The 12,868-nt window shown below is 38.5% G+C and overlaps 3 protein-coding genes across 3 annotated transcripts in view; all 3 read right to left on the bottom strand.

The window, feature by feature from the left end:
- Positions 1–3,113: 3,113 nt before the first annotated feature.
- Positions 3,114–4,041, bottom strand: LOC117469957 (olfactory receptor 6N2-like). The gene is given in 2 exon segments (XM_034114456.1): positions 3,114–3,527; positions 3,529–4,041. Coding segments are annotated over 2 exon segments (927 nt in total).
- Positions 4,042–10,549: 6,508 nt separating this feature from the next.
- LOC117470085 (thymus-specific serine protease-like) lies at positions 10,550–11,425 on the bottom strand. The gene is made up of 3 exons (XM_034114626.1): positions 11,182–11,425; positions 10,788–10,939; positions 10,550–10,696 (listed from the first exon to the last, which is right to left on the bottom strand). The coding sequence occupies exons 1-3, from the start codon at positions 11,321–11,323 to the stop codon at positions 10,613–10,615; spliced, it is 378 nt and encodes a 125-aa protein (XP_033970517.1). The 5' UTR covers positions 11,324–11,425; the 3' UTR covers positions 10,550–10,612.
- Positions 11,426–11,686: 261 nt separating this feature from the next.
- Positions 11,687–12,868, bottom strand: part of LOC117469956 (thymus-specific serine protease-like) — a gene marked incomplete at its 3' end in the record, with an annotated part of 8,346 nt that continues 7,164 nt past the window's right edge. The window contains exons 9-10 of the mRNA XM_034114455.1: positions 12,433–12,597; positions 11,687–11,827 (exon numbers count right to left, since the gene is read on the bottom strand). Of these exons, the coding sequence (XP_033970346.1) occupies positions 11,687–11,827; positions 12,433–12,597 (306 nt within the window). The remainder of the gene's footprint in view (positions 11,828–12,432; positions 12,598–12,868) is intronic.

Below are 12,868 nucleotides of genomic sequence, written 5' to 3'. Positions count from 1 at the left end.
TACAGGAACTTGGTCTCTGAGACTCAAAAAAGCCTTTTTCGCCTACATGTCCACTTTGCATCCCCGAGGTCGTGCTGTAAAGTATTTTAAGGGTACAGTACACGTCAAATACATAACTGCAGGAACTCTGGTATTTGAAATATACAGGGTGATTTCTCCTTGGTGCTTCATCACAGGTGTCTGAAACTGATATGGCACATTTCTGGTGTTCCAGGGACCAACATGTTCGAGTATCAGCTTCCTGTGTCGATGCATCGTGGAGATATGGCCATGTCAATTTCAAATACCCCAGATCCTGCAGTAATGTATTTGAAGTGTAGAATGTCTAATTTTACCTGCCCTTTTTAAGAACATGTTCTTTCAAATAAATGCTAAATTGTTGCTCAGATTGGCATGAAAATCACTGCAGCGAGAGATGGAACACGCCAGATTTTCTGAAGGGCCTGCGGCTCTGACGTTTGAATATGTTTGTTGGCACTCAAAGACGAGTGATCCGACGCTGGTTTCGGGTCTCAACGTGCTCCAGGGAAGCCATTGCAGCATCACTCAACCTGTTGGGCTTATACACAGGAAATGACCCTGCAGGATTCTTGCCTTTTAGTTTGTTTCTTTTCTTCATGGTTGAATGCACTTATTGTAAGTCATCTAAATAAAATGTAATGTTATATTCAGAAAAGTGTTCACCCCCTGTGTTATGTCTGTTTTTACTTCCTCTCTCCGTGTTTCTGCCTGTCTGATTACCTGATTCTGTTCACCTGTTGTCCTTGTGTTTTTCCTGCACCGCCCAGCTGCGTGTGTCCTTTTTATTAGTTCTGCATGTATTTTAATTCTAGTTTGCTGTTGGTGTTGTATTGTTCATGAGAGAGTTCTGTTTCATTAGTTTTTGCCTTGCCCTGTTTATTCATTTCTGGTTAAACTAAAGTAAAGGAACTTTACTTCAAAGTTACTTTGTGTTCAGGGGCCTCATTTATAAACGGTGCGTACGCTCAAAAGATGGCGCACGCCAGTTTCTACGCAATGTTTGCGATTTATAAAAAACAAACTTGACGGGAAAATGTGAGGTCCTCCACGCAAACTCTGACCCATGCGTACGCACTAAGCACAACAACGGGAGAGATGAGAAACTGTGAAACCGTTGGCAGAAGGAAGAATGGAGAGAAATATGTGGAAATAATACCATAAATAAAATGTTATCTCTCATTTATCAAATATGAAGAATTCATTTTCACAAATTGATTAAAGCCAATCTTAAAATGATAAAACAAACGCCTGTTTGAGACTCCTGAGTGCACACAAAAACATAACTTAGATAAATAAATAAATACGGAAATGTTATTGATCACCCCTCGATGATGTTCTCTTGTTAAGAAATGTTTTCTCATAAATGATGCGGTAAGCAGGAGGACAGAATTACTTTAAACTGACGCCGTTTTGCATTTCTATAGGTTGTATAGATAGGAGCATGGTTTTATATACTATCACGTTTAATCGTGTTTTATGCCGTTCGCCAATACTTGATAAGTTGCTCTTAAAACACAGGAGGTATGGAAACTAAGAACACCATATGTGGTAAATTGTACAGCTAATATAACACAACACATTAGTTGTATTTCCTTTAACTGGTGAATTATGGATATATAGTTGCTGATCGACAGCTGGAACACAAACCACCAAATACAACAAAATAATTCAGATCCAGTCGTCATGACTCCACTCCGGAGGGATTCCCCGATCATTTCTTACAGTTTCTCATCAAGGGGGGTCTCCTGTCCCCGGGACAAACACACTGCCTGAGGAAGGTTATGTGTATTTTTTTTGTCATTAACTTTTTTCGGACCACTTATTTATTTATTTTGGTGACGATCCGACCTCCATGCTGCTACTCTGGTTCAAACTGCATCCACCAAACAATATGATTTATCTCGACCTCCCCAAAATAACCCAAATCTGACACGGTGTGAGATGTCTTTTTTTAGCTGTTCTGTACGTAGGCACGTCCTACGCTGATACGCAGTGTTTTATAAATCGGAAAATGTCTGTGCGTATTTAATTGCTTTGTCCTAAGCAACCTTCCCACGTGAATCCTACGCAAGGCTTTGTAAATGAGGCCCCTGCTCTTTGTTAATCCCTGCTCCGATCTCCTGGTGAAACTGCTCATTATGTCTGCCCTCTCAAAAATGTGTTTTTTATTTTTCTAAATGATAGTTTCTTAAGTGTGTTTGTTTTGTGCAGGGGAAATCAACTGTATACGTTGCAGATTCTTGATCTCTCATATTTCATCATCAATGTTTTTGCATTCTTTTGTGTGATCAAATCAAATAATTCAAGTTTTCAAGATTTAAAATGTTTATTATCACTTTATTTTTCCATTATGAACATCATCAAAGAAACTACGACAGAGAAAATAAATGAGTAAAGCCCTGCAGGAAAGGCACTCTTAAAGCTGCAAAATGACAGATATGTTCCCAAGCATAATATCATAACTAACCACACCACGTGAACTATATGTTTTTTACACAACGCATAAATGGCATCTACACTTTATCATGTTCTGCAAAAAATAAGATTTTAGAGTAAAGCAGCTCCAGGTGCTCATGGTGATCAACAAGTGCAATCACAGCTTTGAAACCACAAAACAAACAAACACTCCAAAGGCATATACATGATATAATAATATAGGCTATACATGATATAATAATACATTATAGGCTATATATATATATATTTATGAATCTTTATCCTTTTAGCCATAAATGTAGAAGGGCAACTAATGAAATCCCATTACTATTTATAGCTACAGACCAAATCAGCCTTAAAAAAAAAATCAAAAAGATTTGAAGGTATCCATGTGTTCAGTTTCAAGAGTTGCTCTTCCATGATTAATGAGTGAAGTGATTTAACTAAAACATAGTATATACTGGTATATACAGTAAGCAGAAGAATATATCAATTAAAAGAGTATGATTGATAGTCAGAGTGATGTTAGATTCCCAGCAGAGATTATTATCACAGTCGAGTTCATGATGAAAACAATCTTAATGTTATATTAACCTCGAAGATGAAATCTGAACTCATTACTCTTCACAGTAAATCAGTAATGAAAACAAGTAGCATTATTTGGATTTAATCCGACACTTCAACATCTTGAGATGGTGAAGTATCTTTTTCATTTTTAGTCCGTATATGATTGGGTTGAAAAGGGGGTTATAAGAAATTACTTGCAAAGTCAATATCAAACGTGTAGTTACAGGAATATTAAATCCAAGACGAACTATGATGCCATCAAAAGCAAAAAAACTGGAAAAGCTGATTAAAACCAACAGGTGGGGTAAACAGGTCTGTGCAGCTTTTCTCCTGTATTCTCTACCATTTTTATATGATATTATAAGTATCCTGGTGTATGTAAAAAGTATGAAGATAAGAGGCAGAAGTGACATATTTATCAACACGAACGCTCCATATACAGAGAGAGCGCTTGAGCTCACACACTGAAGATTGTAAATTGAATTGTTACAAAAAATCCCCTGTAACAGTAAAACTGCAGAGTTTGCTATTAGAAAAAAGAACAATTCCCACTGCACTCACACAAGTCGGCAGAAGCCAAGACAAAACCAGAAAGACAATGACAGTTCTTTTTCTCATGATGGTTGGATATTGCAGAGGTTTACATATAGACACATATCTGTCATAGGCCATGGCTGCCAGCAGTAAAAACTCTGAATAGGACAGAGTGATATAAATCACAGTTTGAAAGAGACAAGCTTGATAAGATATGATCTGTTTCTCTGATACAAAGTCAATCAGAAGCTTTGGGTAGATGTTAGTGCTATAAAGAACAGAGTTAATCAACAAAGCTGCAATGAATATGTACATAGGCTCATGGAGGCTTTTGTGAATAACAATGATGCACACAATAGTGGAATTACTGCAGATGATAAAAACGTAAACTGTAAACATGATCACAAAGTACAGATATCTATATCTCTGCACTTCCACATGCCCATCAAGAGTTATATATGTCACATTATATTCACCAGCCATTAATAGTTTGTATAAAACAAGGCAGATTATGTTAACAGTATACATGAATTAAGATATGAAAACATACAACCTGTTTGAAATGTTACATGTAAGTACCTGCACCTCAGAAAGTGAACAGCTCCGCTCTGTGGATTCTTCTTTATCAGATTCTTCACCCTCGACAGATCTCACTAAAACTTTTCACAAAGATCTGACCAACTTGTAAACAACTGAATGAAACTCTTGAGGCATGTGGACACCAACAGGGAGGGGGGGGGGGGGTTGTTTTTTGCGGGCTGCAAAACAAATGCAGGTATGGAAGAATAAAATGCTAAAAGCAGTTAGAGTTATTTTTATTATTTTATTTGTTACTTTTCACTTTAGTTTTTCTGAGCAAATGTTCTGGAGACCCAAAGCTGTATCTACAAATGTTCTGTCTTCATACAGGTCAAAACTTATACAGCTAAATATTTCTGTAACCCTTGGATATTAAACGAGATTTTCACTTTTTTATCTTCAGACAACCCTCAGATTATTTTGCACATTTGTACACAGAGCTACCAGACTTCTGATGTGCAATAACTGCCGTAGGGTTGTCGGTTCAAGTCCCCGAACAGACCTAAAAATGGAGTGTGGACTGCTACTGCTGGGAGAGGGCCCACTCAATAGCTATACTAGGATGGGTTAAAAGCTGAGACCACATTTCACTGTGTGTGCTTTTTAAATGTATTTGTGACCAATAAAGAGGTTTTTATCCTCCAATTAAAAATATACAATACTTTGTGCAATATACCCTCCTACTGCTACTTTTATTAACATGGCGTACATGTCTGTTATATTGTTTTTGACTTATTGTGTTATTAATAAAGTGTGCATACTTAGCCATTCATTTTCTTTTGTTCTTGACCTTACCTGCACGATCTGCTGTTCATGAACATTTCCACGATGCGGGACAAATAAAGGACTTCTGATTCTGATTCTGATTCTGATTCTGATTCTGATTCTGATTCTTATTCTGATTCTGATGCAAATGAGATCTTTATGAAGGCCATTTGATGAGGCATTCAGAATGTTCCCTATTGCATCGGTAGAGTGTTTGCCATCAGCATCATGAGGTTGTGACAGGTACATTATATTTTAAGCGTTTAAATGATAGGCAGTCTGTGTGTGTAAGAAGCCTCACAATATGCAGAGGAATGATGCACAGTAAGGGACACTGAAGTGGAGACTTCTGAGGAGGAGAGAGGTGGATTGTAAAACTCATACATGGTGTGTACACACTACAGGAGAATAGGGTAACAAATAAACTAGAAGATATCACCATGAAACCCCCCCCCCCCCCCGACTTCATAACGGACATTAACACAGTTATCTTTTACATTACAAGTTTTCTGACATGTCATGTTTAAATATGTTCATGAAGAGTTATGTAATGCTAACTTTTGAGGAGTTTGTTTACCTAAAGTGATGTAAGACTGTGTGTGTGTGTGTGTGTGTGTGTGTGTGTGTGTGTGTGTGTGTGTGTGTGTGTGTGTGTGTGTGTGTGTGTGTGTGTGTGTGTGTGTGTGTGTGTGTGTGTTTGTGTGTGTGTGGACCCACTAAAGACCCGCATTACATCACACTCCAATTAATAAGGTGAAAGGGGTCAAGTGTTTGTGTGTGTGTGTGTGTGTGTGTGTGTGTGTGTGTGTGTGTGTGTGTGTGTGTGTGTGTGTGTGTGTGTGTGTGTGTGTGTGTGTGTGTGTGTGTGTGTGTGTGTGTGTGTGTGTGTGTGTGTGTGTGTGTGTGTGTGTGTGTTTGTGTGTGTGTGGACCCACTAAAGACCCGCATTACATCACACTCCAATTAATAAGGTGAAAGGGGTCAAGTGTTTGTGTGTGTGTGTGTGTGTGTGTGTGTGTGTGTGTGTGTGTGTGTGTGTGTGTGTGTGTGTGTGTGTGTGTGTGTGTGTGTGTGTGTGTGTGTGTGTGTGTGTGTGTGTGTGTGTGTGTGTGTGTGTGACAGACAAAGACAGTAAAACGTAATCCTTAATATGGATTTTGGATGTTTGAGTGGATTACAGAAAACATCATTAAGTCTCACTTTATTATTATTTATGTTAATTATTATAACGTGTTAATCGTATTATTTTTGTATTACTCTGTATATTATATAACCATTTCTTATATTAAATGATCTTATAAAGTTGTTGTTAATGTGTTTGCTAACAGGCCAAAGTTTCTCTCCTCAGAGGACTAAGGAGAAACCGAGCTGTTGACCACCTCGGACCAATTACTGAGATAATCACCTCAGCTACTCAGCAGCTCAGGTGAGTGACAACAGAGCCCCCCCCCCTGAGACTCACTGTGACCACTGGGTCATAATTAGTTCTATGTACACTGGCTGTAGTCCGGAGAGGGGGGGGGAGCTTCTGTGGACACGGCTGTGATCTGAACACATTGCATCATATTACTGAGAGGCAAACACACACACACACACACACATACACACACACACACACACACACACACACACACACACACACACACCCTAATTGACACACATCAACACTTTCCAGTCTTACCTAGAGACGCAACTAAAACTAGACTTTTTTGTATTTGCCAAACGTTTATGTGATTGACAGAAAATATTTAGCTGATTAATGATTCTGGGGGGGCCCTAAAGACCCTCATTACATCAGCTTCTGTGGACACTGCTGTCATCTGACAACAATGCATCATCTTACTTAGGTGCAAACACACACTCAGACACACACACACACACACACACACACACACACACACACACACACACACACACACACACACACACACATCACTTTAGGTCATTTCTGATAACGATGTCACCACATCTTGACCTCTTTGACCTTAGAGTGTAAAAGTTATGGCTCTTTATTACTCATGTTGATGATGTGTCAACTCATTTGGTTGGTTTATCATCATTAACTCACACACATTTTATCGTGGGAAGGTCAACTTTAAGTTTTAGGGATGTTTGAGATGATGACACTTGGAAATGCTGTGCAGTGTTACAGACTATAACTTAAATAAAAAACAGTGATCATCTCTACCAAACAGAAAGTGGACCCTTTTAAAGCTCAGAGCTTTTCCTTTCTGACGAAACTCTTATTTTAATTAAACTACCATACAAGAGGCATATAGAAAACGTTGCCTCGTGTTCTTCGTGTCTTTGGAACACCTTCTGGTCTCTTTAAGGGCCACAAATACATATTTTCTCTATGTTTGCCAAAAGCTCAGGAACATTCAAGAAGACATTCTGCAGATTCATTGACAATCTTTAATCGAGGTGGCCCTAAATAACACACATTGCAAGGTTATTAACCTGTTAAGCCCCGAGCCTGTTTTCAGGTCTCAGGCTCGAAAATGACATTCCCAGAATAAATGACTATATCTTCCCTTCTAAAAGGGGTAAATTAATAATCTTTTTTCTCAAAGCAATGATAAACCTGTAAGTTGGATGTAGAAAAGTCAGAATCAATATAGATGTTTTTAATTTTAAAGTAAATTCAGATTGAACATAGTAAAAAAATGTAAATTATAGTTTCCGTCCAAAAAAAAACCATTACTTAAAGTGAACACCACCCTTGAATGATGGGATAGTAGACTAAAAGCTTTAGGAATCCAAACTGCAGGGCCGGTCCTAGACATTTTGGTGCCCTAGGCAAGATTATGATTTGATGCCCCCCACCCTCCAAGCAATACACAATAGAATATATAAAGAATAAATGAAAAATCTCTACAAAAGACCAATACACTACACAAACTGAAACGTATTGACATGTTGGTTATATACATAAAGAAGGTTTCAAATGTATTCATTATTGTATGAACAAGTTTTAATTGGGGGGTGGACGTCGCATCCTCTAGGGCAAGGGTATTCAACTAAAATTCAACGAGGTCCAGTTAGAGAAAATCTCCCCATGCAAAGGTCCGGAACATCAAAATGTCTAACTTGCTTTATGAATTAGTGTGATATATATTGAAGAAGAGCCCCTCCTCCAACACACACACATGCGCACATGACCAATGAGGGCACGAGATAAGTTTGTGCACAGATGGAAGGCTGACAGGCAGGTAGGCCATCCAGTTATTTTAGCCGGGCCGGCTCAGATGATTGGTCGTGCTTTTTACAGTACTACGGCTTCCACAGATGACTTTTTTTATGGATTTTTTGTCAAAGCACTTCAGATATTCATTGCTATCGGGATGTTAAGAGCATTCCATGGAATATAACAAAAAGTGTATCTCGAGCCGGTTTCTCAAACTTACCTACCCCACCTTTAAGAGTATCATATTATAGAGAAATATTGTAATCAAAAGCCCCTATAATATCACAACAAAATATCTATAAAACTGCAGTAAAATTGGATTTCACATTATTTAACTATTATTTCACAGTAAAGCACTGTACTCAAAATCATCTGTAATAGCACAACCCATTACTGTAACATTTGAATTGTGCAGCATTGCACATGTGCAGAATAGACTATTCTAACCGGCGTGTGTCCTGCAGCTCCGCCTCTTTGTCCTTATCTGGATCAGGCTGGAGCAGGCGGGAGTTAGACTCTGACGTCACTGTCGAGCCGTTAGTGGCCGACTCCGCCTACTAAGGGCTTCTCGGCAACTCTGCAGAATCCTATGGGTGACGTCACTGACCCTACGTCCATTTATATATACAGTCTATGGTTGGGACATGTTGCGCTGTCGGGTGCTGACCAATCTCGAAGCTTCATTTCTTGACTGGCAGCAAAAACAACCAATCACAGCAGTGCTTCTCTGGCTGGCTCTGTCCAATCACAAACAAGAAGTGTTCTCCCTAAAGGAATACCCTTTCTGTCCAATGTGAAATGCTGTAGTGTTTTCTGAAATGCTGTAGTGTTTTGTAAAATGCTGTAGTGTATTCTGAAATGCTGTAGTGTTTTGTAAAATGCTGTAGTGTTTTGTAAAATGCTGTAGTGTATTCTGAAATGCTGTTGTGTTTTGTGAAATGCTGTGGTGTTTTGTGAAATGCTGCGGTGTCTTGCACTTCAGGGCCACCGTATAAAACACTTTGTATTTAATATTTATTGTAATATATAACTAATCAATAATCGTGGGAGGCGTGTGGTGCAGTGGGTTGTGTGTTGGTGTTCGGATCAGGGGGTCACAGGTTCAAACCCCACTGCAGTCAGCATGTCGTTGTGTCCCTGGGCAAGACACTTCACCCCAAATTGCTCCTGTGGGGATTGTCCACAGTATTGAGTATGTAAGTCGCTTTGGATAAAAGCGTCTAACAAGTAACAAGTAATGTAATCAAGTTAACTTATTTTGAATGCTATTATTTATGCTATGTTATGGTTTTCAAGTTGTATTATATACTGTACTGTCATAGACAATAACATAATAGCATGTCAAGGAAGTTGAGTATCTGAAGTGTAATTTTTTGTGTACTTTCGGGTTAATAATGTGGCCTTTTTGGCAGTTTAACTAAGGTGTGCGGCTGCTGCTGTGAGGAAATATCAGCCTGAAATTACAATGGGTTTTAATGGAGACATGTTGAACGTTTTTGTCACTTCATGCCCTCAAGAGGCATTTTGTTTAATTATTTTGCTTAATTATTTGTCATTTTTTCAAGCTACGAGATGTTTTCCTACGTTTATCATGAAAGATTATGTCTCAGAATGTAGGGTTTGGGAATTATGGCAGTTTAAAAAACATATATGAAGGCAAATTTCAAGATTTGCTCCACTCTAGCTGTGACATCACGCACTCTAGTTAATGTTAAAATCTGAAGAAAACCTCTTTAACAAGGTTCTAAACAATGTTTAATATCTCTAAAAGTCAGAATCAGATTTAAAGTTGTGTTTACACGAATAATGTCAGAAAGATGTGTAACATAATAAAATAATACAATATAATATAATTATACAATATGATATAGTATAATCATGTATAAATGGAAATGATTTAATAACACTTCCATTATGATTACTTAAGTAAAATATTTATTAACTTGTTATTGTTGCACACATTAAAACATTTTATATACTATATTTATTATGTTTTAATAACTGCTGAATGATTTGGAAACCTTTAGAACATTTTGTAAAACATCTTAACACTAAGAATCAGAGGATGAAACCCTCTCTATTTGTCACACACGTGTTCACGCACACAGCACAGCACACAGTGAAAATGGACCTCTGCATTTAACCCATCCTAATACCGGGGAGCATTGGGGTGTCAGGTGCCTTGCTCAAGGGCACCAGGGGCAGTGCCACTGAACCTCTCCAAGTACCAGTCCACACTCAGGTCTGTTTGGGGACTTGAACCGGCAACCCTACGGCTCCCAGTCCCTACAGACTGAGCCACTGCCGGACAGTTACACATTACTTAAAGGGACAAATCCGTATAGATTGACAAAGTAAAACAATTATCAACTAGTTTAATAAAGTTTACTAAAGCTCAGATAGTTTTTGATGATGATGACGATGCTGATGATGATGATGATGATGATGATGATGATGATGATGATGATGATGATGATGATGATGATGATGATGATGATGATGATGAAGAGCAGCTTATTGTATTCACTGCTTCATCTGTTTGTGATCAAATATCTTCTTCTCCTGTTGGGCCGTCTTCAGCCAGATCTCCACGTGTTTCTCAATCTCCTGAGAGGATAAGGAGTTTTTTAAGGACTTCATCTTCATCATGTGTGTGTGATGCAGATTACACACTCACACACCACCGAGGGATACACACCTGTCTGGCGTTCTTCAGCGAGCGGCGGTCGGTGACTCTTCCTCTCGCCATGTCCGCACAGTGAGCGCTGTCTCCAATGAAAACGCTCTCTGCTTCCTCTCCTCCATCGGTCCTGTTCCCCACCGACAGCTCCTTCCACGGGTCGACCCCACCTGTGGGAAAGGTGATGGAGATTTATAAGCATGACTTTTTACCACTTTATTTATCCTTTATTTATGCAGGGTTTCTTCCACTAAAAAATATGTTTTCTTGAAGGATGTTACCTGACAAAATGTCTGTACGTTTACATGGAAAAAGTGCATAACTTGCAATGTATTTAGGGCAGGACAACCATGAAATGACATTGTTATGTTCTCCTTTGTCGAGTCATGTGTTGTGATTCTCAGCATCTCACCATTGACGTAGAGCACCCGGTGTGTGTGTGGCTCGTCTCCTCCGTAGTAGCGGTTGGTGAAGGCGACGCGTCCAGGCAGGGAATTCTGGGAAATTCCAAACAGCTCGAGACAGATCTCAGTCTGTGACCTCAGGGTCACCATCCCAGAGAACGGACAAGAAGCATCCTCACAGGTCTGATCTATACACACACACACACACACACACACACACACACACACACACACACACACACACACACACACACACACACACACACACACGCACACACACATGCGACAGGTGATGTAAAGAACGATGGTTTACTACGTATGTGAGAGTTGAGTGTGTGTGTGTGTGTGTGTGTGTGTGTGTGTGTGTGTTTGTGTGCGTGCGTGCGTGCATGCATGCGTGCGTGCGTGTGTGTGTGTTTGCGTGCGTGCGTGCGTGCGTGGGTGGGTGCGTGTGTGTGTGTGTGTGTGTGTGTGTGTGTGTGTGTGTGTGTGTGTGTGTGTGCATGCAGTACAGAAGCCGAACTCGGTGCAGGTCTGGTAGGTCCACTGTCTCTCTGCTCTCCTCTCTGATTGGACGGTGGTGTCCATCAGGTCCTTCACTGTTTTCTCATGAGAGACGTCCAGACACGGCTCCTCGCTGCTGGAGCGGTAGATCTGCAATAAAAAATATAAGAAATACAATATTTTAAATGAGAAAGGACAAACACTCAGATTGATCCATTTATCTATTTGCCATGATTCAACCCTCACCGTTTAATATCTGCTTTTGATAAGCTTTACTCTTATCATTTACAATTTCTCATTCTGTTGCTGCACACCTGCATTTCCCTACTGGGATCAATGTAGGTCCATCTTATATTCATGAAAACGGTTCAACACTGACACCTAGTGTATATAGTGTTATACTGTACAGAAAAAGGGACAACTGCAATCAATAATATTAATTAAATTACTATTAGAAGTTAATAATAATTTTAAAAATACCCAAAATATGTATGCAAACATAGATAAGTAAATTAATAATGTGTGATAAAAGAAAATAAAGATATTTATATTAACTTAAGAAGTCAAAGTAAAACCTCCAATTAAAAATAATTAATAGAAAAATAAAGAAATATAAATGAAGCTAAAAAATATAACATCAAATAGAATAAAAAAACAAATGTTCATCAAAATCAGATGAGCACGTTGTCTAACATACATACCAATACATGTGTACAAATGTCTAATATCACTGTTTTAAAGTCAGTTTGTAATACCTGTGAGAGTTTAACCAGGCGTTGGTAAGGCTCCCTCTCCGTCTCGTATGCTGCGCTCTGATTGGTCATCACTCCACACAGGTCACTGATAGACATCAGCACTGATTCCTCATTGTACTGCACTGTTCCCATGACGATATCAGCCAGACTCTGCATCAGCTCCACCTGAAGAGATGGAGCAGCAGCAAAGATAATACATTAAATGTTAAAAATAAATACATCAATAACAAAGAAACATCAATTAATAATAATAATAATAATAATAATAATAATAATAATAATAATAATAATAATAATAATAATAATAATAATAATAATAATAATACTAAATTACCAATAATAATAAAGATAATACACTTAAAAAATAAATAAAAAATAAATAATAATAATAATAAATGAATAATAATAATTAAAAATGACCAATAATAATAAAGAA

Source organism: Trematomus bernacchii, unplaced genomic scaffold (genome assembly GCF_902827165.1).
Source record: "Trematomus bernacchii unplaced genomic scaffold, fTreBer1.1, whole genome shotgun sequence".
Taxonomy (NCBI): domain Eukaryota; kingdom Metazoa; phylum Chordata; class Actinopteri; order Perciformes; family Nototheniidae; genus Trematomus; species Trematomus bernacchii.
The sequence above is the reverse complement of the archived record's forward strand: the minus strand, read 5'-3'. Positions and strand labels throughout refer to the sequence as shown.

Bases quoted from the DNA above. Each gene is read 5' to 3' on its own strand.
- LOC117470085 (XM_034114626.1), bottom strand. From the start codon at position 11,323: ATGGTGACCCTGAGGTCACAGACTGAGATCTGTCTCGAGCTGTTTGGA. The intron at 10,940-11,181 runs GTGAGATGCTGA...CCTTTCCCACAG, and splicing joins CCGGGTGCTCTACGTCAATG to GTGGGGTCGACCCGTGGAAG. The intron at 10,697-10,787 runs GTGTGTATCCCT...TTATCCTCTCAG, and splicing joins CGCTGAAGAACGCCAGACAG to GAGATTGAGAAACACGTGGA.